This window comes from Hippoglossus hippoglossus, chromosome 20 (assembly GCF_009819705.1).
Source record: "Hippoglossus hippoglossus isolate fHipHip1 chromosome 20, fHipHip1.pri, whole genome shotgun sequence".
NCBI lineage: Eukaryota > Metazoa > Chordata > Actinopteri > Pleuronectiformes > Pleuronectidae > Hippoglossus > Hippoglossus hippoglossus.
Genome location: NC_047170.1, coordinates 16,319,766 through 16,343,315, shown reverse-complemented (window position 1 = coordinate 16,343,315; position 23,550 = coordinate 16,319,766). Strand labels below are relative to the sequence as shown.

At 44.8% G+C, this 23,550-nt stretch overlaps 3 protein-coding genes across 11 annotated transcripts; 1 reads left to right on the top strand and 2 right to left on the bottom strand.

The window, feature by feature from the left end:
- Nucleotides 1-871: 871 nt before the first annotated feature.
- cdk13 (cyclin-dependent kinase 13) lies at nucleotides 872-8,925 on the bottom strand. Of its 2 annotated transcripts, none has more exons than XM_034571921.1 (14): nucleotides 6,805-8,925; nucleotides 5,850-6,410; nucleotides 5,573-5,731; nucleotides 5,349-5,488; nucleotides 5,088-5,258; nucleotides 4,806-4,995; nucleotides 4,630-4,686; nucleotides 4,439-4,540; nucleotides 4,246-4,323; nucleotides 3,919-4,035; nucleotides 3,704-3,835; nucleotides 3,421-3,617; nucleotides 2,710-3,207; nucleotides 872-2,334 (listed from the first exon to the last, which is right to left on the bottom strand). In XM_034571921.1, exons 1-14 carry the CDS (start codon nucleotides 7,938-7,940, stop codon nucleotides 1,655-1,657), a joined length of 4,218 nt encoding a protein of 1,405 aa, XP_034427812.1. In that variant the 5' UTR covers nucleotides 7,941-8,925; the 3' UTR covers nucleotides 872-1,654. The 2 variants fall into 2 exon arrangements, with proteins under 2 accessions (XP_034427812.1, XP_034427813.1); XM_034571922.1 differs by having other exon boundaries at nucleotides 5,573-5,719; nucleotides 6,805-8,849.
- A 2,023-nt stretch (nucleotides 8,926-10,948) lies between these two features.
- Nucleotides 10,949-16,693, bottom strand: ralaa (v-ral simian leukemia viral oncogene homolog Aa (ras related)). The gene is made up of 5 exons (XM_034571931.1): nucleotides 16,255-16,693; nucleotides 13,938-14,177; nucleotides 13,631-13,839; nucleotides 13,132-13,306; nucleotides 10,949-13,035 (listed from the first exon to the last, which is right to left on the bottom strand). The coding sequence occupies exons 2-5, from the start codon at nucleotides 14,049-14,051 to the stop codon at nucleotides 12,913-12,915; spliced, it is 621 nt and encodes a 206-aa protein (XP_034427822.1). The 5' UTR covers nucleotides 14,052-14,177; nucleotides 16,255-16,693; the 3' UTR covers nucleotides 10,949-12,912.
- zgc:111976 (uncharacterized protein LOC553663 homolog) lies at nucleotides 15,542-22,583 on the top strand. Of its 8 annotated transcripts, none has more exons than XM_034571925.1 (18): nucleotides 15,542-16,202; nucleotides 16,636-16,657; nucleotides 16,804-16,895; nucleotides 18,277-18,352; nucleotides 18,437-18,491; nucleotides 18,976-19,102; nucleotides 19,182-19,210; nucleotides 19,310-19,381; nucleotides 19,467-19,541; nucleotides 19,748-19,824; nucleotides 19,904-19,963; nucleotides 20,072-20,207; nucleotides 20,322-20,446; nucleotides 20,555-20,676; nucleotides 20,927-21,125; nucleotides 21,236-21,331; nucleotides 21,443-21,545; nucleotides 21,747-22,583. In XM_034571925.1, exons 3-18 carry the CDS (start codon nucleotides 16,806-16,808, stop codon nucleotides 22,105-22,107), a joined length of 1,803 nt encoding a protein of 600 aa, XP_034427816.1. In that variant the 5' UTR covers nucleotides 15,542-16,202; nucleotides 16,636-16,657; nucleotides 16,804-16,805; the 3' UTR covers nucleotides 22,108-22,583. The 8 variants fall into 8 exon arrangements, with proteins under 8 accessions (XP_034427816.1, XP_034427818.1, XP_034427815.1 ...); XM_034571924.1 differs by having other exon boundaries at nucleotides 15,543-16,198; nucleotides 16,611-16,657; XM_034571927.1 differs by having other exon boundaries at nucleotides 15,542-16,657; nucleotides 20,087-20,207.
- The last annotated feature ends 967 nt before the right edge of the window (nucleotides 22,584-23,550 follow it).

The window sequence follows — 23,550 nt, the reverse complement described above, 5'->3', positions numbered from 1 at the left end:
AAACCTGAGAACTATTTTAATTTCCAATCTTATTATGGATTCTTTGACATCTGACAAAATGGTGCTGATCCAAATAAGCGAGCAACAGCATTTTAGAAAATCTTTAATTTAAACAGGTTAGAGTTTAGGTTTAGAGTTACTCATTTTTAAAGGGTAAAAGGGTAAATACAAATCATAGCAGTAGCATTGAAGACTGATTTGTGATCTATGAGAAACTGTGTGGCTGGAAACGTTCATTTATTGGATCGTTTTCTTTCTCCCTGACAGTTAAACTGCTGAATCTACATGAGACGATGTGGTTTACGTTTTGCTTTACGTTTGCTTCCATCTCCCTTGAGACTCAGTGACGCCGGCCTGGCTGAGTTTTCATGCTGCAGCAAAAATTACGTCTGTTTGCATTAAACAGACTAAACTCAAGGAGCCCCCCCCCCCCTTCATGAATCATGTATGTTGGGTTAAGTGTCGAGATTTAACGCCGGTGAAGTCGCTGGCTGAGATCTGTTGTTTTTGAGTAATGGACTTTAAATCAACTGTGTTTATACAGCACTTCACCTCTCAAAGTGTTTTATTGTACAAGTCGCAGTCACACACACATTTATACAGTGCTTATATACAGTGACCATTCATACGCAATTAGGAGTTAGGTATTTTGCACTTTGGAGGAGCCAGGAATCGAACCACCGACCCTCTAGTTAGTTGACGACCCACCCTACCTCTAGAACCACATTAGCCCCAGTTGTCTTTTTGAATAACGCTGACAGAGCATGTGAAGTTTGACCTGACACTGCCATCTAGTGGTGTGATCTATGCCGTCGACATGTTCAATGACAAAGCAAACTTCAGTAACAATCAATGAAATTAAAGACGATGATACATCCGGCATTTCTTTAATAAACATTTGCCAAAGAAGGAAGGAGGGGGAGGGGGGGAGAATCGTTTTAGTACAAAAAAAAAAAGAAAAAGAAGACAGTTTCCTTGTTGAACTCTGGTTACGTTTGTGTGTTCTGCTCATGATTTTACAACTACTGGCAAAAAGGCAAGTGGAATTTAAAGTGAAAACAGCCTTTCTCCGTTAGGTCTGATTCGCTGCAGTAGTCCCAAGTGCTTCCAGTCTCTCTGGATCTAACAGTCCTGCCCCTCAAACTGCTCCCCCCCCCCACCCCATCAGCTGAGCCACCACCGCGTCAACGTAATAATGGTCATTAAGAGAGGACACTACGTTACTGGTCATATTCCTAATTGTTCAGGGAGAGCAGATGATCCATTTCATAGCTAAAATAGTTTCCGCCTACTTCAGTCAGTAGTGCAAAACATTAATACTAGTCTGCCCTGGAGTAATTACAGACAGGCCATGGTAGAGATTTAAAATTCACCCGCCTGATCTTAAATGTACACTCAAAATAGGTAAAAGTTTAATTTAAAAGACAGCAGAATAGATTACAAAACAATATGAAAATGGTATGAGCAAGAAAAGCTCCTCGGGTGTCGTTCAACTGTCCTCCTGCAACGTACTCCACACTGGGGAGGAATACAATGCCTAACACAGACTTTAAGTTATTACAAACTGAGTGTGCATGTCCAGGTCTGGCCTGAGACATAGTCATAGAGCCTTTTGTCCACTGTCACTAATCTGCCATTTCACATTTCCAGTCATTCAGTACGGCAGTCCTCGTCCTCTGATAGTTGCTGTTGAGTTCACATGTGGGACGTAGCCATGGGGTAGTGGTGGAGCCCCGAGCTGAGAAGGGGAGCCCCAGGCTTGTCCCGGCACTGGGATGGGTGGAGGAGGTACGCCGTCCTTTCTAGCCATGGCGTGGTTGTACATGTGGATGGCTCCGGGGTTGGGTTGACCCTCCACAGACAAGGGGCTGTGATTGTACTCGAAGCGGTGGTCCTTGTCCCCGGTGAAGACCATGCTGCTGGCTCTGCCACCTGGGGGGAAGGGGTCTGGGTGGGCCGGGGCTAGAACCCCCACAGCAGACGAGCCCCCGGCCTGGCCAGGTCCACTGAACACATCTCTCAGAGCGTGAGGGGGCATGCCCCCGCCCATCATGTGACCCATAAAGCTGTCCCCAAACCCTGCAGGCGTGAAGGATGGAGGTGGTGGGTGGCTGTACTCGCCCCCATATCCAGGTCCTTCTGCAGGAGGGAGAGGGGGGTAGTCCTGCTCTGGAGGTCTCCCACCATCACCTCCACCTGCGATGGGGGGAGCGTGGCCGATCTTGGGCTCAGGTGGCGGCTGCCGGTAGTCCAGGTCAGCATGTGGAGGTGGTTCTGGAGGCTCAGGTGGTCTCTGGTCCGGGGGCAGGATGGACATCCCACCAACCTCAGACACTAGAGAACAAAATTAGAATATCAGATATTGCAATGTCAATTCTTTGATTTATATCTTCTTCCTTAAGCTTGTGTTCCTGCAATTGAATTTCTCTGATTCTTATAATAAATCATTTGGAAAAAGTCAATTTCCACAATAATTTTAACTGACAAGATCCTTCTGGTGATGTATTTTACTGGTTTCATTCTTACTTGACGTACTCCATCTGTCAACCATCTGCTTTCATTATACATGATTTCATCTGGTTTATCTGTGTCCAGTCATGGACATGTGGTTAAAAACTTCTTAAAATGGCTTTCAGGACCCAGAGCAGAAAGAAAAGTTGCACTTTGCATTCAGCTGTCTCACTGAACATGTTTAACAGATGAGGTTACCTGGAGAGACCGGGCTGGGCTCTGGAGGTTGTTTGACCTCTGGAGGTAGCGGAACTCCTCCCTGTGCAGCTCCTGCAGAGTTTGTGATCTCTGCTCCTTCTCCGGCATCCCCTGCCTCCTGCCTTTGAGCCTGCTGGACTTTGAGGAGTTGAGTCAGCAGCATCGTCATGGCCGTCTGGGTGGCGGCCGAAGCTTCTCCTTCTGGAATGCCAGACGGTGCGGTCATGGGGGGTGAAGGGGGCTTGGGCATCGGGGGTGTGCGGGGCACTCCTGCAGGAGCAGCGGGCTGGGGAGGCTTAACAGGTGTAGATTGAGCAGGAGGCTCCGCGGGGTCGGTGGGGCCCAGGGCTTTGGAGAGCTGATGTAACGTCTCCTGGTTGACCTTTGTGCTCATGGACTGGACAAACTGGGCCGTGTTCGTGCTCTTGGGATGGCCGAGGAAGTTCAGGAGGACCGCCAGTTGCTCCTGCGTCAACTGGGAGGTTGGACCCTTTGGATCTGTAAGAAAAAATAAACACTAAGGTTCATTCTTAACCTTTGGGACAAATACTGCAAATCCAGGGTTCATTTCTTGAGCTTTCAATTTTAACTGGGATTTGACGGAAAACTTTACCTCAAACATACTTAAATGTTTATTCCCAAGCACCCTTCATACAGGTTAGTGTGACTCAAAGCTATAATAAGACAAATATAAATGATAGTCAGACTCACCAAGCAGAGCAGAAGCAGCTGCAATGGGAGGTTTGGCGCCGCCGGGAGGAGGGAAGCCCTGGGGGGTGTTGCTGCGGCTGTCGTCAAGGCCAAGCTCTTTGCGTGGCGCCTTAGGGGCCGCCAGTTCCTCCGGCATCTGCTTCTGTCGCCGACGTTTCTTACTCCACAGCTCATGACAGTCCTGCCACAGTGGAAGGCTGCAGAAATGGAGATGTTAACATGGTGAGATCATGTGAAGCATTTTGTCATCTTGGTTGTAGAATTAACATGAACAGAAACATACTCTGGCGGGGGCATCTTATCTGGGTCGACGTCCTTGAGGAATTCGCTGCCCAAAGCTTGTTCGGCCGTGCAGCGTCTGCTGGGGTCCAGGTTTAACATGTGGTCGAACAGATCCAGGGCAGACATCGGGATGCTGAACAACAGAAGCACAAGGTCACAGTCAGACGCGCTGCTGGAAGGCTCAAGCCATAAATATGATCATGGACAGTGACTTACAAAGCAAACTCCTCTCGTAGCCGCCGCCTGTACTGTTTCTTTGGTTTCATGGTGTTGAAGAAGGGAAGCTTTATTACATCGGGCCACACTGCAGGACAGGGGCTGCCACATATCCGACTGGAAGAAGAAGAAACACGAAATTACAAGAAATTAACTGGTTACAGCAGAATACAACGTGTGGACACAGCATCAAAGAATAACTGGCAACACCCAGAGAACTGGAAACACTTGATTCATTGTGGTTCCGTTTGGTGCGTCACTATATGGGAACGAGCCAAAGTCAAAACTAAAGTGTTAACATTTTTACCAGTTTCACCACAAACTTACCTGATAAGCTCCAACTGGGCGAGCTCCTGGTTCGCTTGGAAAATGGGCTTCTTTGTGAACAGTTCTCCCAGAATGCATCTGTGACAGACAAAACCAGATAACTCATGATTATGAGAACAAAACCCTATGACACTCTGACAGAGATAAGCGAGTCACATATGTAAACTGAAGTCCTTATCAGTCCTGCCCTTACCCGCAGCTCCAAACATCAATGGCAGGCGTGTACCTCTCTTCTCCCAGGAGCAGCTCTGGGGGTCGGTACCATAGTGTGATCACTTTGTTCGTGTAAGGTCGACTGAAAAGGAGAATATGGTTTATTATTCATTCACATACAAGGACAAGAACGTTTGATGAGTGCATCTAATAAGAATATCAGAGGCTCACCTTTCTTCAGAGTTATACAGCCGAGCGAGACCAAAGTCTGCGAGCTTTATTTGACCTCTGATTAGGGAGAGAGCGGAAAAAACACTTGTTAAATCCAGCTGAAAAAACACATTTGAAAATATAACCAAGCTTAGAAAGGATGTTCATTGAGTTTAAGTGAGATCCCAAAGACCTACTTGTTGTTGAGCAGAATATTGGAGCACTTGATGTCTCTGTGCAGGAAGTTCTTCTTGTGGCAGTAATCGAGACCCTCCAGCAACTGTCTCATGAAAGACTTGATGTGGCTCTCGTTGAAATGAACCAGGCCCGACTCAAGCAAACCCATCAGGTCGTGGTCCATGTATTCGAAAACAAGATAGAAAGCCCCTGAGGTGGCAGGGAAAAGAAGATTTAGTCATTAAAAGAGAACACAGAGAAATCTGTTGTGTGGCAGAATCAGCTACTACACGGAAGTTTACCTTTATCATTTTTGAAATCTAGAGCGTCCTCCTTGTCTGTGACGATCTCCTTCATGTTTATGATGCTCTTGTGGTTGAGTTGTCGCAGAATTTTAATCTCTCTGATGGCCGTGATTGGGAAGCCCTCTTTCTCATTGTCCAGTCGAACTTTCTTCAAAGCCACCATCTCAGCTGTAAAACAGAGGAAAGAACGGCCCTTCAAAACTAGATCATGAGCTAATCGCCACTTGCAACAGTTTGTTGAAGTTCCAACACACTTACCAGTGTCTTTGTCTTTAGCTTTGTACACCTGTCCATAGGTGCCTTCCCCTGTGATTCCGATGATCTCAAACTTGTCCACGCAGCGTTTGCCCCAATCTATCTCTGTCTCCTTAATCTCACCGTATCTTGGGCCGCAAATTCTGTGAAGTTCAGGAAAATACACGCAACAGTGAATACAGTAGCAAAGGAAAAGCGGATCGAGCACTAAATGCAACCTAACGTACTTAGGTCTTCGGCGAAGTGTTAGAGACTTTTTGTCATCGAATGGGCTGTGAGGGGAGGACGTGCCACCGGGAAGTTCAGGGGGGAGAGGCAAGTCGGTCAGAAGTGGGCGAGCCTTTCTCTCCGACTTTTTCTTCCCTGAGAGCAAGCTGTCCTTCAAGCTGATAAAGAGAGAATAAAGAAGAAACAGAGAGATTAGGTCTACGCAATTAAATGTGTAAACATTCAGACAGATTCAAGGTCAATCGACCCAACACACACATACACATATATACATACCCCTCTCCTTTGACAATATGCTCAAGAACTGTTGGGGGCAGCGGTAGTGACGACAGAGTAGAGATGAGTGGACCCGGGGCTCGTTCCTTGTCTTTGCTCTGTCCAGGTGCTGGTGCTTTCCTCTTGTCCCGATGTACAGAGTCATCCTTCCCCTTTCCTTCTCTGTCCCTGCTGAGGTCGCCGGTCTTCCTGGCTGACCTGTCAGCGGGAGACTGCGGCTGGTTGGTCGTTGGCGTCCTGGGGCCCTTCTCTGGTTGAGGTGGAGAGGGAGGGCGGCCCTTCCTGGAAGCGTGATTCAACTTCGGACTCGGTTGGTGAGCAGATGAGGGAACCTTGGTTGGAGTAGATGTGTTGCTGGAGTTCTTGGCTTTGGCAGCAGCTTCAGCAGCCTTCACCTTTTTCTGCTTACTGAGTTCAGCAGCGAGACTGGTTTTGAAGGTGATCGTGCTTGGCGACAGGCTGGAGGGGCGGCTGCGGGAGCGGGAGTGGCGGTGGCGGCTGCGGGAACGTGAATGCCTTGTGGATGAATATGGACTTCTGCTACGTGACCGTGCAGATCGCCTGGGGAAAAAGGACATGGACATAGTTTTTTGCATATTCTGCTTCTACATTACAAACATTTCTACATGACTAACTTATCTAGTTGATTGAAAGTTTAGATATAAGTTATTCTAGCCAGTTACGTAAGTTTTTTTATCTCACTTAATGGACTGGATGGTCAATGGCTTTGGGAATGGCTTTGGGAGTGCAAATATTGAAAGAAAACGAGAGTTTAATGTATAACTATGGTTCTTTCCATTGTACAACAATTTCAAACAAAATTTACTACTGCTGCTTCACAGGAATGACACAGCCAATCGTCCAGTATATAGAACACCACGTCTTTGCTGAATGTGGTAGAGCCAAGAAGTCACTAAACCAGAAGAACACGAACAACAAACTTTGAAGAACTCACCTGACATCTGGACTTGGGCTCCTGGACTTCCTGTACGGACTTCTTGATCTCCTGCGGTTTCCATAAGGACTTGAACCAAACTCTCCTTGTTCATACGGACTGTGTCGGCCATAACTTGGTGACCTTCGCCAGTTCGCTGGGCTCGCGGGGGATCGCTTCTTTTTGTTGCTGGAGTATGAACTGGGTGACTTCTGTATCCCATAAGCCCCATACGCATCTGAGTCCCGGTTGTAATATGTTGAACTGGGAGAGACTCTCTTGCTCCCATAAGTTGGACTTCTTCTAGACGTCGGCTGGTTGTAACCACCAGGAGACTGGTAGCTATACGGGTTTGACGTCCCATAGGAACTTTCAGTTTTAAAACCAGGACTTCTCCTGTACGGCCTGAGGTCTTCACGGTCATCTCTGTAAGATTGTGGAGCTTCTCTGTACGCAGACGGCGGCTCTTTATCGGATCTTGTTTTACTTCTCTGCCTCTTTGAATCCTTTTTCTCTGCAGACTGTGAGGGCTGAGGTGCAGATGTCCTTTTACCGTTTCTGTCACTGCTCCTCGTCGTGTCTCTGAGGTTCTTGGTGCCGCTGAGGCCAGCTCCACTCCGAGCCTTGGAGGAGTCTCTCTCCCGGCTCGGGCGGTCTTTTTTCTTCCCTGACTCCTTCTCCTGCTTGCTCCTCTCGGATGCTCCTCTCGTCGGTTCGTCCTTGCTGAGGGTCACCGCCTCCCGGTTCCTCGCCTTTCTCCTGTTCGGGGAAGCCGGTCCGTTGCTCTCGCCGAAGTCGCTGAGTCGGTCCACGGAGAGCCGGTCTGCGCGGGGGTCAAGTTTGGGAGAGGGGCTCCCGGAGAACCGCTCGGACTGGGAGCTCACGTCATCGTACTCCACCAGTGTCCGTAGTTCAACCTCTTTGTCGAACGTGCCTTTCCGGTCGTTGCCCTCGGTTGTACCGGTGCTGGACGAGTCTCTGCCCTTGGCCTGCCTGCGTTTCTTTCTCCTGGAAGCCGACGAGCGCCTCTTCTCACGGTGCTTGTCTCGCGGAGCCGCACCGCTCCCCGGTTTGCTCCGCCTGTCCTGCCTGTTAGCATTTCTCTGCGCGGAGGGGCTCCGTCCCCGACCCTCCCGAAGCACGTCCGAGTTAGGCATTAGTCTCCAAAAATAATAAACGTCACGCGGAGAATAATCTTTAAATTAAGTACTTTCCCCTAAACTATGTCTCTCGTTGCGTCGCGGAACAAAACATTGGGCTAGCTCCGTAACAGGCTAGTTAGCTGAAGCTACAGCTATTTCACAATTAAGACAGCCAGCCAGCTAGCTTAGTCACAGGCTTATCATTAGCATTACGAAGCTAGCAGGGGCTAGGGTCCAAATAAAGTGAGTAACTCCAGACGGTAGTTAACGACACTCGGTGCCGACGGGTCCCGTCACACGCAGTCCACGACACGAAGCTTACTTATGGAGCCAGTCGACACTCAGCCATTGTGCTCCAGGACGGACATCTCCCAGATACGCTAGCTAATGCTAGTCGGTTTAGCCAGCTAGCCTCCACTAGCTTGTGTCCAGCTACACATTCCAATCCGCGGTGAAAGCGCAGAGCTGCGGCACACTTAGGATCCGCTTGCCCTGGAAGTGTCGCGGTGCATGAACGCGGGCGAATCCGTCCACGGCGCGGAGTTAGCGGGGGAGGAACAAACTCCTGCTCTCAAACTTCTGGTCGCCTTCCATCACACTGAGCAACGAGGAAGTGGACAACACGCGAGTTGAAGCCGCCGCCGCTAGCCCCGCTAGCGACCTAGCACCGTTAGCTTTCTTTTCTCCTTGCGTGGAGTTCGAGGCGACTACAACAACGTCATTCAAAAAAACACGTCCGCCTCCCCGCGCGTCCCGCCGAGTCTCAGCCCGCTGCGACAAGCGCATAGTCCGGGAGCCGCGCTCGTCTCTCCGCGTGGAACCGCTCGACAATCGCCGGAGTTTATTCCCACAAATGAAAAGTGTGTTCGCAGTGAAGCTAACAGCGCAGCTCGCAGGCCCGCACCGCGTTAAAACTACAAGTCCCGTGAGTCCCCGCGAGCCAATCACACGCGGCTGCGTCATCGGCGCCGGGCCCACGTCACCGCCAACGGAAACCCCTTCCTCCTACACGTCAGTTCCACCAGTTTATGGTTCATAACGTTTATATCATGGAATTTTATATATGGTTTATAAACAGGAATTACATTTAAATAATAATATAGAAATTAATGTTTGTGTTTCAAGTTTTACTGATGTTTACAAGGAACCAAATTACATCTCAAATTCTTTTAATATTAAAATAAAATTAGCTTTTTACCACAAACTAAAGACTGACAATATGAAGTGATTGAAAAAATAAATCTAAAAAAATTGTGTTTTTGTTTTTTGTTTAAGGATTTGCTGATGTTGATTTTCTTTTAGAAAAGTAGCCAAATTAAACCTTACATTTAAAAAAAAAAGTAAAACTGTTGATAGTAAGTCAAAGTAAGTTTGGAAAAATAAGCTTCAATAATTATGTTTATGTTTCAGGATTTGTTGATGTTGACATCAACTTTATGTAAAAAAGAAACCACTCCTCAATTTTTCTAAATAAATCTTGAGTTGTCATTTCTAACATTATCAACATAAATTTGAAGCTTTCTGTGAAAGATGTCTTGATAAATTTTAGTTTTATATACCCAAAATCATCAAGCCTTCAGAGGACCTTGTACATGGAGAACAAAGACTCGGTGTGGATGTGGGCTGTGAAAACATATCATGGTGCAACAAGGTCAATTTAGCAATGTCATGTTCTGCATTAATTAACTAATGAAAATAACAGTGCAATGATTCACGACAAATCTTCGCACAAAAAAAGAAGAGACGTATGGAAAATGTTATTAGTAATATCCACTTTATTTGCCATTTCCAAATAACTCACAAAAAATGAATTGAAATGTAAGCGTCACCTCTTGCATTCACAAACAGCTACATTAGTGGTTATGTTTAAAATAAGTAAACATGAAGGAAACATTTCACCGATGGCATACGTACAACCATCCAATCAAAAATACATAGATATCCATTTATTTTGAACCCCAAGGGTATTTATATAAAAGGCAAAAGCAAGTTGTTTGAATACCCGGTCGGCCAATCTGCTCGTAGCTTTCACACAAACATCTGTTTCAGGATCCAGTTGGAAATATTTGGGCCATCAAGCCTATTAAAGTATTCATGAAGAGAAACGAATAAAGAAGGATGATGAATCATGTTTGCGTCTGAAGAAAAACAATAAAACGGATGAGATGCCGTTGAAGCCAATGTTGGAGTAAGCGAGCACTATGGTGGTTACTTTGAGTGAAGTAGCTTCTTAACGATGTAGACACACAGCACTTAAATGTAATGGGCATAAGCTCAGCAAGGAACGTCACAACAGGCTGTGATCCTGACATTGTGTGTTTGTTTTTTGTGCCTGTTACATTAACTATCAGGGGTGATTCGGTCATGGTACTGGGGGGTTAGCCCTTAAAATATCTTAAACGACTTTCCAAACATTCTGGTGCCACGGGTTCCGGATATTTTGGGCTCAGGTTGGTCTCACGTATCCAGTCTCAGCCTCTAAAACTCTTTCAACGGTGTGCTTTTCAGTAAGTATGAAACCCCAGACATTCCTGCACATCTATCTTTTTACACAACTAACACACAGACATATATTATAAAAACAAAGCCTTCAATCTTTAGCGTTAGACTCTTTAGCGTTCATCTACTGCCTCATGAAATCATTTGAAACAGTTTTCTGCTTCACATTCTTCTGCACGCGTCACAACTTTTGGAGGATTTTTTCCTCAGCCAAGGACGTTGTGTGTTCAACCCTGTTTGTCGGGTTTGTTCGTCAGCAGGATTACACAACTTAACAGATTTCTATAAAACTCAATGAAGGGGATGAAACATGGGTCAAAAAGGACTCATAACATTTTGGGGGCAGATCCATATTGAACATTGTGAGATCAGGCATATTTAGGGGCCTGATATGCATGAGTGTGTGCAATTTGGTGCAGCTCTACCGAGTGCCAACTTCTAAGCTGTGGTCACACCTAACAGCATTCAAGTGCTTCTACTGCACCCAGTCTCACTAAAAGCAGTTTGCAGACACAGATCTTCTCTTTATCCACTTGGAAATCACAACAATATTTTTTTGCATAGACTCTAGTGTTGGGCATCCTACTGATTGCCAAAGTCATTAAATGAAAATGTACAGCTCTTGCTGCCGGCTATGAACACACACACACACACACACACACACACAAAAACACACATTCTACTCTTGCGTTAATGACCCTGAAATGGATCAGAGTGAAATGCGGAGGGAAATAAAAATCTGAAAAGTGGTTGGACTTTCATAAAGTATTAAAAAGAGTAAAATAAGTTACTTTAAATAAGTCAGAAGAAAACAAAGCATGGCTCAGTAATAAAAGAATTAAGGGGCAGATTTCATGGTGTGATTTGGTCTCTGTAATTTCAATGTAAAACCTGCATCGTGTTCTCATTTGGCCAATTCTTACACTGCATTCACCTGCACCTTCTTCTATACGAGCAAGAACATCAGGTATCTCTCTAAGATGTCACAACAGCATTGTAACACAGGGGAGACTTGCACAAAAGGTAAACAAAACAGAGCTTCGATGAACTCTGCACATCATCGGCAGCCTAAGATTTACAGGCAAACAGGATGAGCATGTTGGGATTATTCACATTCACAATGGACAGAGAGGCAACAGTGATGCACTGTACATGAATTACTAAAGCCCTCGCAACCTCACATTTCTTTCCCTGGTCACTTCCACTGAAACTCCTTTAACCTTTGCCTGTCTGATTCACAAAGATGTTTTTTTTTGCAGAAACACTGCAGTGCTTACTTCTGATGCTCTCCACAGCAAGCTGTCGTTCACTTCAATTAAAAAGTGGGCACTTGTTTGTACTATCGAGCGTATTTCTTTGGTGACTGAAAGGACATGTACCACTTTCCTTCCATCATGCCTGCATTCTGTTTTGACATTAATTTATTCCCACTTTAGTCCCAATTACAATAAATACATTTAGATTAACATGCAGGGAATTAAAAGTCGGAGCCAGGAAGCTGTAAAAATGTATCTTAACGTGTCTGAAGGCCATTTCTTTTCCTGAACATGTGTTGAAGACGGCATGTTAAAGGATGTAGTGTTATGGAGTCACCGTTTATCAGAGCACCAGGGATTCCGTAAATGCTAAGAAAGGCGATGAACGCCATTAGCCACGTGAGGTAAAACATTTTGAAATGTTAGAATTGAAGAAATTTCAAGTGTTGTAAAATCCCTCACAGATTGTAGGGTTACGATGATGTTTGTGCATTTTTATAAGACTCAAAGTGACTGGGCGGGGGGGGGGACATTAGTGCGCTTGTCTTACATTGGTTGATAAGAAAGAAAAACTTTAGACTTTAAAAAAATAAGTGTTGGCAACTAAACCACAGAGTAAAACTGAAGTGTGAAAACCACAAATGGGAACGGCATGAAATTTCAGAAATGATCTTTCAATTAAAACGCTTCCAGGATTTCCCAGTGCAATGTACATTTCCTAAGTGGCACTTGAACTTCGGTTAACACTTCCTACCAAAGACTGTGGACTAGTTATATGAAGTGGGATTTTCCAGTAGAGCTCCAGTTATATTTTCCCCTCATTTAAACCTCAGCTCTGACACTTTTCATTTAATCTTTCCACCTGAACCCGCACTGCACAGCTGTCTGAATATATTATACACATCAAACTTTACAATGAAAGGTTGTGTAACATTTCAGAGCTTAGCCTCCTGTCAAACGTAGGCCTAAATTAAAACACCATCCATTTATAACACTCTGTTATGTGGTCAGAGTAAGAGAGAGAGAGAGTACATAAGTTATTTGTAGTGTCAGCACATAAAAAGTTAGAGCTATAAATGGTGTATGACGTGCCACCTTACTACTCCCTGACACACGGTCAGATGTCCTGTTAGCCAGGAACGGAAAGTCATGGTCAGGTATGGGCACAAAGTAAATGTAAAAGTCTGAGAAATGTGTATGTACACAAGCAGTGACCCTGCTCTCTTTTACCACTATAAAATACAGCATCTCTCTCGAATTCTCTTGGCCAAACTTTTACTTTTCTTCTTCCCGTTCTTCTCTTTGCTGTCCTCCATTTTCCTCGCCCGGATCTCTCTCATCAGGTCAAAGAACACCTATAAAGAAAAGTAAAGGGCTCATATTTCTCTGCTGCGTATGAACCAAGTCAAGTTTTGCCAAGTCAAGTCTTATCTTTTGCTGATCGGACTAACCTTGTCCACATTGGCACGGGTTTTGGCAGAAGTCTCCACGTAGCACACGCCCCACTGCTCGGCACGTGCCTTCGCCTCGTCTGCACTAACCTGCCGTCGGTCGTCCAAGTCGGATTTATTACCAACCAAGAGAAAGGGCACGTTCTCGTCCTCTTTCACTCGCAGAATCTGCTCTCTGTAAAACAGGAAATGCCATTCAGCCGTGAATTATGCAAATAAACAAACTACTGACTTACAGCATTATGTCTGTCACGGAAGGAAAGGTTCCAGATTTTACCCGTCTGCTGCTTTGTTTATGTATTTGTCAGCAGGATTACGCAAAAAACTACTGGAGGGATTTCCACGTAACTTGGAAGAATTGGATATGGGACAAGAAAGAGCCCAGTAAATTTGGGGATAGATCCAGGAATGTATTTCACTTTCATTAGGATTGTGAGATATGGTATTTTCTGGCGTTTTCATAAATTACCCAGGTCATAATTCTGGGATTTTTTTTTACCTGAAATCTACTGTTGCTGCGAACGATTCCAGTTCTGTGATGGAAAATACACAGAGGAAACCCTCCCCGCTGCGGAAGTAGTTATCCCTGATGGCTGCGTAGTCCTCTTGCCCAGCTGTGTCAAGGATGTCAATCTGTACCTCCTCCCCGTCCAGCACCACTTTCTTCCTGTAACTGTCGGCTTTGGTCGGCTCGTAGTCTTCAACAAACTAGGAGGCAGGGGAGAAAGGGATCATTACACAACAACGTTTGCACCTCAAAAACCTTGATGAATTTTAGCTTGACAGCTGTGGTTTAAGTTGCTCACCTCATCATACATGAACTGGAGGGTTAGGGCCGATTTCCCCACTCCTCCGCTGCCCACCATAATCACTTTGTGGAGGGCTAGAGAGTTCTGCCCCTTCGGCTTAGCAGCTGCCATGGCTCTGTGTGCGGAGAGGTCTGACTGTGGAAGGGAGAGAGCTAAGGTGGAGGGAAGGATTGTGAAATGAAGAGGGGGAAAATCAGTCTGGACGGCAGCTGCAACAAAGAGCTGAATGATAAAGTCCTGGGGAGACAGAAAAGGGAAAAGAGAGAAAATATTCACAACATGTTTCATCATCACCTCTGGGGCTTTAGATCCCAGTTCTGCAGTTAGAATGCAAAGTCATCACTGTGTCTCAAAGCAATAAATCCCAAAGCAATAAAATGTTTAATCAGGAGAAACAGTCATTACACTGCAAATGTAGAGCAGGGGATTGTTCTCTGTGCCTTTTTTATGACAAATACTGAAGGATAATGATACAATTTAAACTGCTTTATAATCTGTATTTTCCATTATCATTCCTTCCCTGCAGAATCATTACAACATGTCCCATAAAGCTGCTTTAAGACAAGCACTGAAGTCCAGACATTTTCCAGAGGGGCCGTATGTGAGAAAGCAAATGTCCGAGGCACTCAACGTTTTCTGGAACTTTTCACAACAGTCCCCTAATAAATTGTGTGTAAAACGTGCAAACCCATGTGAGAATACAGCAAGAAAATGGCTGGAAAATTCAGCGTGAGCAAGTGGGCGTGTCAATAACATTTCGAACATGCGATGGACACACGAATAAAACGTAGAAGACAAAGATGTCAGCTTGGAAAGACGATGAGATTCAAGAGCTTTAAGTGATAAAAGGTCCTACGCAGTGTTGATGTGCTGGAAACAGAAACACATTTATACGTCATGTCCTGTCTCCTGCTGCTCAAACCAGGCGCCACCCCTGAATGTTAGGGACCTTTTCCTGTTGTTGTGAATGCGTCTGACTTCATATGTGAAAGACAAACTCCAGAAAATGTCCAGAGTTCATGTCTGAAAACGGCTTTAATGTAATAGTAGTGAACACTGTTCCTCTCCTTTGTTCTAAGATGGCAAGGTGTGGGACATCTTTTGAGGAAACCTAATAAGATGGAACAGATCAGCAAAAACTACAAATTCCACCAAGCCGAAGGGGAACCTGTGGAGGCCATTTAGCAAAGAAATAAACCTTTTCTGGCTGGTTTTCCAAACTCTTTGTGTATAAAATCTGACATGTGCCACATGGATTTAGTGATCCAGACAATAACATGATGTCCAGACATGTGTGTGTTCATGTCTTTCTACAATCACAAATGTAGGTTTACAGCCAACAGGGTCTGGACACTGAAAGTCAATGTTATGATTTAGCACGGAAGTAATGTTCTTTTAATTTAACCAATGAAACGTCCACAGTATGTACGTCTGTTAATAAATAATAGAATCAGAATCAGGTTTTATTGCCAAGCAAGTTTACACATAGATGGGATTTGCTGTAGTGTATTTGTGCAAGTATAGATATAAAAAAAAATGAAATATAAATCAATACTTTAAGCACCAGAGGAGGGATAAACACAAGAGACTGGATTGTGCAAAGTATGTAATAGTATGTTTACCCGTATTTACCCATGTGTGACAAGTGCAAGAACGTGTACAAATAATACATTTCTATACGAAGTTGCATGATTGAGATAATAAAATAACATCAATATCAATAACAGGAATTTAGTAGAAAATAAACTGTGTCATCATCATCATCATCATCACAACCTGAACACACTCATCAGCGGATCGTTATCTGGCAACTCACTGCTAACTAATGCTAATGAAACACAACGTCGAGGCAGCAGTGAGATGGGGAACAGACATAAAAACATAAAACATAAATATCAAGGCACACAACCATTTAAATAACCACCCGTTAGCCGCCGGTTTGACAGGTTAGCCACCTCGGGCGCTGCTAGCCAACAAGCTAACTAACTCACTAACCCACCGGGCAGGTTTTAGCATCTGCGGAAGTTCCCCGTGAAGGAAGCGACTCGTTAAATATAAATACATAAATCCCTCTTGCTCCACAGGAGGAAACTCAGCTGAGCTCCTTCTTAGCTAGCCGGCTAGCTGGGGTGCACACACACACACACACACAAACACACACACACATACATATACATACATACGCATAAGCGTGAAAAGGAGCTAACAAGCAGCTAATAACAACTAAACGATGCGGACGTGACCCAACAACAACATATGTGAGTCTGTGCATGTGTGTGTGTCTGTGTGTGTGAGTGTGTGTATCATCACGTACCGGTAAATGTGACCGCGTTCACCTCCACCAAGCGTCTGACGAGGGCTGAACCACGGTGGCGAACTGGGGAGACTCCGGCTAGTGGCTCGTTAGCTCATGGTTAGCTCCCGTGCTACCTGAGTTAGCAGCAGACTGGGCAGCCCCGCACGTCCTGCGGGCTCGGATCCGGTCGGTGGCAACGCCCGCCCGCATGGGAGAACCGCACCTTGGCTGTCTGTGTGACTGCATCATGGCTTTTTATTGTTATTCAAACTCGGCGGCAGATTGTTGTTTGAATCATCGCTGCACAAAACAATAGAGATTACGAGCAGATTGTGGAAGGAGATAATTGATTAATTGGTTAATCTGCGTTTAAGTGTTGTCACGTTTGTTCAGGTGGAGAGTCTCTGTCCAGACGAGCCAGGTAATGTTGGTTTGCTCCATCACAAACACGATAAACACATCAAAACTCAGAAGTGACTGTTTGGTTTAATTTGAACACATGTTCTCCAACAGTAAAAGTGTCCCTTGATTAAAGAAATGAGTGTTGAACATGTTTGTTTTCTACAGAGATGAAAGGAAAATCCATGATTTCTAAACTGCGATTGAAGTTTGCAGGGAGGTCCTGGAATGACACATTCCAGCTGGTTCGAAGATGCATGGTGAGACAAACATTTCACTCATGGTCTCTAATACTTCACTCATATCATTTTAGAGATCACCCCAAATCCTCATCTACACGATTATATCCCCCCTAATCTGGAGGAAATGGTGATAATCCCAGTTATTGGACTGGTTTCTGGGTGACTTCAGTGATGATGTGCTGTGAGTCAGGGACTGGTGTGTGAGTGTGTGTGTGTGGTGAATGAGATCATCTGTCCTGGAACACACGCCTCTTTGTCGTTTGATCAGCAGTCAATTCACTTCTTGTCAACCTCATGACACATAAACGTGCAGGAAACCTGTAGAAACAAGAAACCATACAAAGTTACTTGACTGGTTTGAAGTCTCATTTATGAAATGAAGCTTATTTATGGCCTAAGCCTGATGTGGCCTCTTGTTCAGAATGACGTTTATTATTTGTTGGTTTCAGTCTCCTCCTTTTTACAATATTGACATTGAGCTCCACTGGTTATCTCTGTCAAAGGGATTGTTTGTCATTAGGTTTATGCAAAAACTACCTAGATTTCCATGAAACTTGAGACATGGGCCAACAAAGAACCCATTCAAATGTAATGGTTCCAGTATTTTGGGATCTTGATGAAAATAATCACACATATTTAGAGGACTGATATGTAGAAGTGCTTGATTGCATTTAATGGGACTGTTGTGGTGGTGGAATGAGCTCTACTGAGTGCTAGTCTAGTTGGAATATGCTCCACTCGTTCGAAGCATAGCTTTAAGAGTCCAAACATGCAAAGCTTCACAGATCCCAGTGTGTTTCCACCCAACAGAAAGTCTGCCAGTTGTTCTTGTAACTTGTTACGTGTGTGCTGAGGCTGTGGAGGAGAGGGTGGGTCAGTTTTCTTTAGATTTGTCTCGGGTGGAGCAGCAGTGTAGATAATACTTTTGGATTAAAACCGAGTGGAGCTTGGCAGAGGTCAGTCTCTGGAGTCTGGTAAAGACACCTGAATATTTGATGCACTGAGGAGATGTGTGGTTCAAAGGTTTAATACATCTGTTGGGTTTTCATTCAGTATCCTGCCTGAACCGTGTGGTGTCTCTCTCTCTCTATAAAGTCTTGATTATACTCTGTAAAGTGGAGCTGTATAAATACAGTTTAATGCTGTTGTAGGACCGGTTTTGCCTCAAACTAATCGCCGAGGGCAGTGCACGTTGTATTGGGACATGCAGGTACACAGACATCGCCGCCTCCCAAAGTGCAAAGCATCCAAATGTCAACACTCCCCTTTGCCACCATGCAGCTTGTGTGTAACGTCATGGCGGGATGGGACCAAAGTCTGTTTACACCAGCATCACATTGACGCACAACTGGTCCATTGTTGTTGTTGTTTTTCTCTTCTTGCCTTTGTCCCCTCATAGGAGAAATCCAGAGATGAATCCAAACCCTGTGAGCCGCTGGTTCGATCGCTGGAACGGCTCCAGGACGAGTTTAACGGTAAATAAACAGAACACTGATTATGCTTTAGTGTCAATATTTCACTTTACCTGAGAGTAAGTCAGGCTCCGTGTGTGTTTTCAGTGTCATCTATGAATACCATGAGGCATCGCCTGGAAATAATAGCCAAACAACAAGGGTAAAGATCTGACTTATCAATATTTGTCTTTTCTCTTATGATATTTGACTTCACGGCACAAACAGATTTATCTCTACTGCTCTTAAAACAACACTATGCAACTTTCTTACCTTAAAATAGTGTGGAACTGACCGATAGTCGTATTGAAATCATTGAAACCAGCGTTTATCTCCAATATTCAGCCACGAAACTTAAAATATCTAAACCGATTTTGGTGGATTTGTTACTCCGCTGGTTCAGGAAACCGGGGATCATTGGTGACATCCACCGTTCAGTTGTGTTTCGGTTTAGTACTCAACACATTTAAACACATTGTTAGTTTGTTTTTTCTCTACATGAAAACCACTTAATCGCTCAGGACACGAAGCCCAACAGAATGAATCGCCACGTGTGGCTGCAGAGTGCGCTGTTGCTCAGCAGAACTTACATGGAGGTCAGCTACAGATTTCATTGATTATCTTCCATACTCCTGCTTCCTGTCTAGAATGGGCTTCCACATCACTGACGCCACGTGCTACCTCACAGCCGACTTATTCTACCTGGAGGTGGTGTTGGTGGCGTGTGGGGGAGTGGAGGAGGTGAAGGTGGCCCCTCAGGGAGCACCCCCTGCTGTAAGTGCTGTGTCCAACAAGCAATTAACATCACTCCCCCTGTTACTCTGTGGGTTAATTAAAGTAAATTGTTTTACAGTCCAGTGAGTCTCTCCTGCAGCTGCTGAGGTAAGAGGCAGAGCGACGGTAAAGTTCAGTCTTGTCTCTAAACTACAGAGATTAATTTGACACAAGCTATTTAAATGAAATGCTTGAATATCCATGCAGGTCAAAGAACTTTGCTGAATTCTCCATGAAGTTATCAAGCCTCTTCACCCAGTACAACATCCCAGGAGACAAGTACGCACTCATCAAACATTTCTATCCTGCATCATTTTGAGCCTCTTGCCACCAAATCCATTTCAATATTTATTTTTTCTTCCAGTGAAACCAAATTAAAACTGTTTGCATCTCTTCAACACCTCGGGAAAGACTTGCAGCAATTATCACATCTGCCAAGGTGAGCAACGTGAAACACAACGGCCTTAAAAACTTCTGCAAATCAGAGCTCTTACTCTGATGGGGGGGGGGAGGCAATTTAAAGACATCAATTTAAATTTTTGCAAGTTGTGATGGGTGTTTTCTCATAAACTTGATGAGTGGTTGAAAAATAATTAGTCAGATTGATCAATAACAAAGTGTAATCATAAGTTTTTTTGTTTTCAGGACACAAAAGGACTGTGACCCCCAGATGGACATGATTAACAATGGAAGGATCGGGTGTCTAATAGCCGGAAAAGATGGTACAGATGCAAAGTATAGAAGTTATCAACACATATGGTATTTACTTATTTGTTCATATTATACATTTTCTCGCTCTAGATTACCCCCTGACCATCGAGTTCTTCATGATGCCGACTGATTTGAAGAAAACTGATTCACGTAAGATGCCAACAAAGCCGACTTTGGTGATAAACGAAATTGTTACCTATAGACCTGAGGCCCATTCCTATGTGAGAGGCTTTTAACAAACAGATTTCCCTATCAAAGCTCTTGTTTTTACAGAAGTAACAGATCCAACCTCAGCTGTCCAGGTCGCCCAGGTGACTGTGGGTGTCAGCGACCTCACTCACAAGCTTCAGATGGCGTCTGTGATCCCGGAGCCTCCACAGCTGGATCCGCAGGGGTAACGTGTCACCGCTTCATCTCCCGCTCGTCAGGATTTCTGTTGGTTTCCCATCCCACAGTGAACGTGAATGTCACTGTCAGTAGTGTTAATGTAGTGAAATGCCTGTGGCAGTTACCCTGTGTTCCTGCCGCTGGATGAGGGGCCACATGAGACGCTGCCTGCCTGCTTCCTCCTCAAGCTGCAGCCGCCCGTACCAATGCTGACATCTTTTGTGAAGAAGCTGAGCCAAATCACAGGTGAGGGATCTTTATTTGAACATGTGATATTAGGCTTTTAGAAGGAGTGGCTCTTATGCAACCCCCCCCCCCCCTTCTCTCCTCTTCTTCCTCTGTGATATTTCCTAGATGTGACTGTGGCAGATGTTGACCTGCAGTGGGCACCATTACCCCAGCATCTGATGAGAGGTTCAGCAAGTGCAAACCACCATGAAGAGACGTTAGATGAGCAGGATACTATTTTTACAGTGGTATGTAGGTTTTGTTCGAGAGATCTACACACTTGTGTAAAGTTAAATGATGACACAAGACTTAGATTTAATACATGACACAATAGAATGTAACTCAGTAGAGCGCACACCTCCAACAGTCCCCTTAGATTCAAAAGCCACACAGAATTTACTCACATTAATAGATCTCCATTAAAAAAATACACTGTGCAGTTTAAAAGTCAATTGTGTGACTCTGTGAAGATGGTAAGGGATCAATGCTTTTTTTCAGCCTCTTCCTGGTGGTGTGATGCACAGTTATATTGTCCCTGGAGCTGCATGGCAGGCGCCCGCACAGAGAGCGACAGTGATGGACAGTGTTCCCTTCACCCACCCCGCCCACGTCCCGGCTACACTGGAGCTGCTGCGTCATCAGTGTGTGATCAACGCCCTGCTGAGGAGCTGTGTCACGTCTCAGAGCGCCCGTCCAGGTAGGAGGAGCTTTACATCATACAGTTGCAGGTACATGTGGAGACGTCGTCCCTGCAAAGTGAGCAGTGAACTTCACTGTTGATGTTTCATTGTTGAATCTTGTTATCAGGTTCAGTTTGTGACCTGCGCTTTGAAGTCCTTCCGGAGTCTGACACCAGCTTTTCTGTGACCTTCCACCCGCCCGGCACTGACTCCCTCGCTGTTTGTGAGCATTTACCACCAAAACATCACCGATGCAAAGAGTCATACTGTGTAATACAAGTTCAAGCAAATGGCAAAGATGACATCATAATGTATTTTGACTCTCTCTCCACAGTGCTGGTGAACGTATGTGACTCTCATCAGATCAGCTGCAGGTTGTTTGGAGCAGGACCATGTGATCCATCCATGGATGAACATGTCACCACTGTAATGACGAGGTACCTTCCCTCCTTCTGCAGTTTGAAGAACAGACTGTAAATAAACATGGAGGATATGATCTTTTTTTCTGGGAAGTTTATCTTTAACGGTAGAAAGTGAAGACATGTCGTCCTTCTTTATTCACAGTCTATGATTAACACAAATCCTATATATTTATATGATGATCCGTTATCTGACGTCTCTGTGTGTTTTTGACTCAGGTGCATGTCCGTCCCTGTGACCCTGAGCTCATTATACACTAAGCTCGGGGAACGCCCCTCTGCCTCGCTTTCTCCCGACCGCCCGGCCGCCACAGAGGCTGCAAATGACCACTCATCTCCCTCGAGTGCCGCTGTGACGGACGCCAACGGCACCGTGACCGAGTCCCAGGGTGCAGCTGTGGCAGGGGACAGCTCCAGTGTTTCTGGCTCCGCCTGCTATGCCATGTCTGTCGCCAACGATGAGCTTCTCCCTGAAATAAACATGAGTCCTGCTGCCAACCTTTACACGTTCAGTGCTGAGGGTGTGGATGTGTTCTCACAGTGGATGAGCAGTAATGGTGAACTGTCAGAGCTCAGCTGAAACTGTCAGTGACGTCCAAAGTGTTTTATAATTTCTGATTATACATATTTTCTGATTTGATTTAATGTTTTTGTTAAGCAGCTTTTAAGTGGGCACATCAACTACAGAAAACAAATCATGGTAACTTCTATTTGTCTGTTTGCAGTTTGAACTTTCTCGGGTATGATCTCCTGAATCTCCTTCAAAGCGCTGAAGTGTTTCTTATGATGCATTCCAGTGTGGCAGAGATTGCTGCCTGTAAAGGTTTGAGGTTTGGCATTTGACCTCCCTCAGACAGCCAAGTTCCCAGTTGTGAGCCAATCAGACACTGTGGAAAATAAAGCACATTTTACACTCTTCATGGTAGAAGTCAACTCTCTGCTTATTAGAATTAAAAAGTAGAGAAGTGGTGATTGTTTGTGTCGACTGTGGATAAAAAGTCTGGAATTGTATTATAGCACTGAAGCATTTAAATAAAGTTTTGCACGATAAAGAAATGACGTCTGGTGTGAATGTGTGGGAGCTGAAAACCTCAGTGGAATGAAAACCTCCACGGTAACAAATCTCCTGATTACCGCTGAGCAAAGTTTTGCTTTTCCTGGGTGTCGGCCAAGACGGCTACCAATATAATATAACACAAATACCACCTGTCTGTATACGATCAAATATTTAGACATCTGAGGCAGTAAAGCAAAAATGTGCCCAAGGAGATCTCCATCATACGGAAGAGGAAAAGTTGCATCGACCCCTGTGTCTCGTATCAGGTCAGAATAGAACATTTATCCCTGTTGAACCTATAGATCTGTTGTCTGTGTCGATCACAAAGGAATTTAACACGTATCCAGGATTTAAAGTCGACTGTCAACAGCTGACAACTGCTTTTGTCCTGCGTTCACGTCGACGTATCCAATGACCTGTATGACGTCTAATTATAGAAACATTCCAGCATGTGTGGTTAAACTCCTCTTCTGTCACGGAGCCTTTATCCTTAGAATACAAGAGAGCTTATGTGTCTGTGAGCTGATTGGTGAAGACAGAATCTGGATAAAGATAACTGTGATGACTCAACTGGTTAAATATTAATGAGGTATAATGGTTAAAAAACTGAATTGGGATTGTGGTGACTTCCATTCTGAGCTGTAGACTGACAGCTGAAGAATACAAAGATTTGATATCTAAACTAAGCAAAAACCCCAAAATAATTCCTCTCCTTTTGTCTCATCAAAGCCAAAACAGCTGCTATTAGAGACATGGAGACAAACAATAGTCTGTGATTGAGCCTGTACGTTACATTTAGAAAATATACACTAAGATCGAACCTCTTATTTCACACAGAGACAGAGAGTCTGAGTTGTAACCTGTGTTTACACCCTGCTCTATTATTCATGAGGAGTAAGAGAGAGAGAGAGAAGGAACATGAGGCATTTACTTTAGTATCACCATGAGCCTGTTTGTGTGTATGTG

What these genes read in the sequence shown, in the direction of transcription:
- zgc:111976 (XM_034571925.1), top strand. Translation starts at nt 16,806, where the DNA reads ATGAAAGGAAAATCCATGATTTCTAAACTGCGATTGAAGTTTGCAGGG. An exon ending in AGCTGGTTCGAAGATGCATG is followed by an intron (nt 16,896 to 18,276) that starts GTGAGACAAACA and finishes GTCCCCTCATAG; the next exon opens with GAGAAATCCAGAGATGAATC. An exon ending in GAAGCTGAGCCAAATCACAG is followed by an intron (nt 20,447 to 20,554) that starts GTGAGGGATCTT and finishes GATATTTCCTAG; the next exon opens with ATGTGACTGTGGCAGATGTT.
- cdk13 (XM_034571921.1), bottom strand. Translation starts at nt 7,940, where the DNA reads ATGCCTAACTCGGACGTGCTTCGGGAGGGTCGGGGACGGAGCCCCTCC. An exon ending in ATTGATGTTTGGAGCTGCGG is followed by an intron (nt 4,324 to 4,438) that starts GTAAGGGCAGGA and finishes TGTCTGTCACAG; the next exon opens with ATGCATTCTGGGAGAACTGT. An exon ending in GCCCAGCCCGGTCTCTCCAG is followed by an intron (nt 2,335 to 2,709) that starts GTAACCTCATCT and finishes TTTGTTCTCTAG; the next exon opens with TGTCTGAGGTTGGTGGGATG.
- ralaa (XM_034571931.1), bottom strand. Translation starts at nt 14,051, where the DNA reads ATGGCAGCTGCTAAGCCGAAGGGGCAGAACTCTCTAGCCCTCCACAAA. An exon ending in TCCAGTTCATGTATGATGAG is followed by an intron (nt 13,840 to 13,937) that starts GTGAGCAACTTA and finishes CCTGCCTCCTAG; the next exon opens with TTTGTTGAAGACTACGAGCC. An exon ending in CCCGTGCCAATGTGGACAAG is followed by an intron (nt 13,036 to 13,131) that starts GTTAGTCCGATC and finishes TTTTCTTTATAG; the next exon opens with GTGTTCTTTGACCTGATGAG.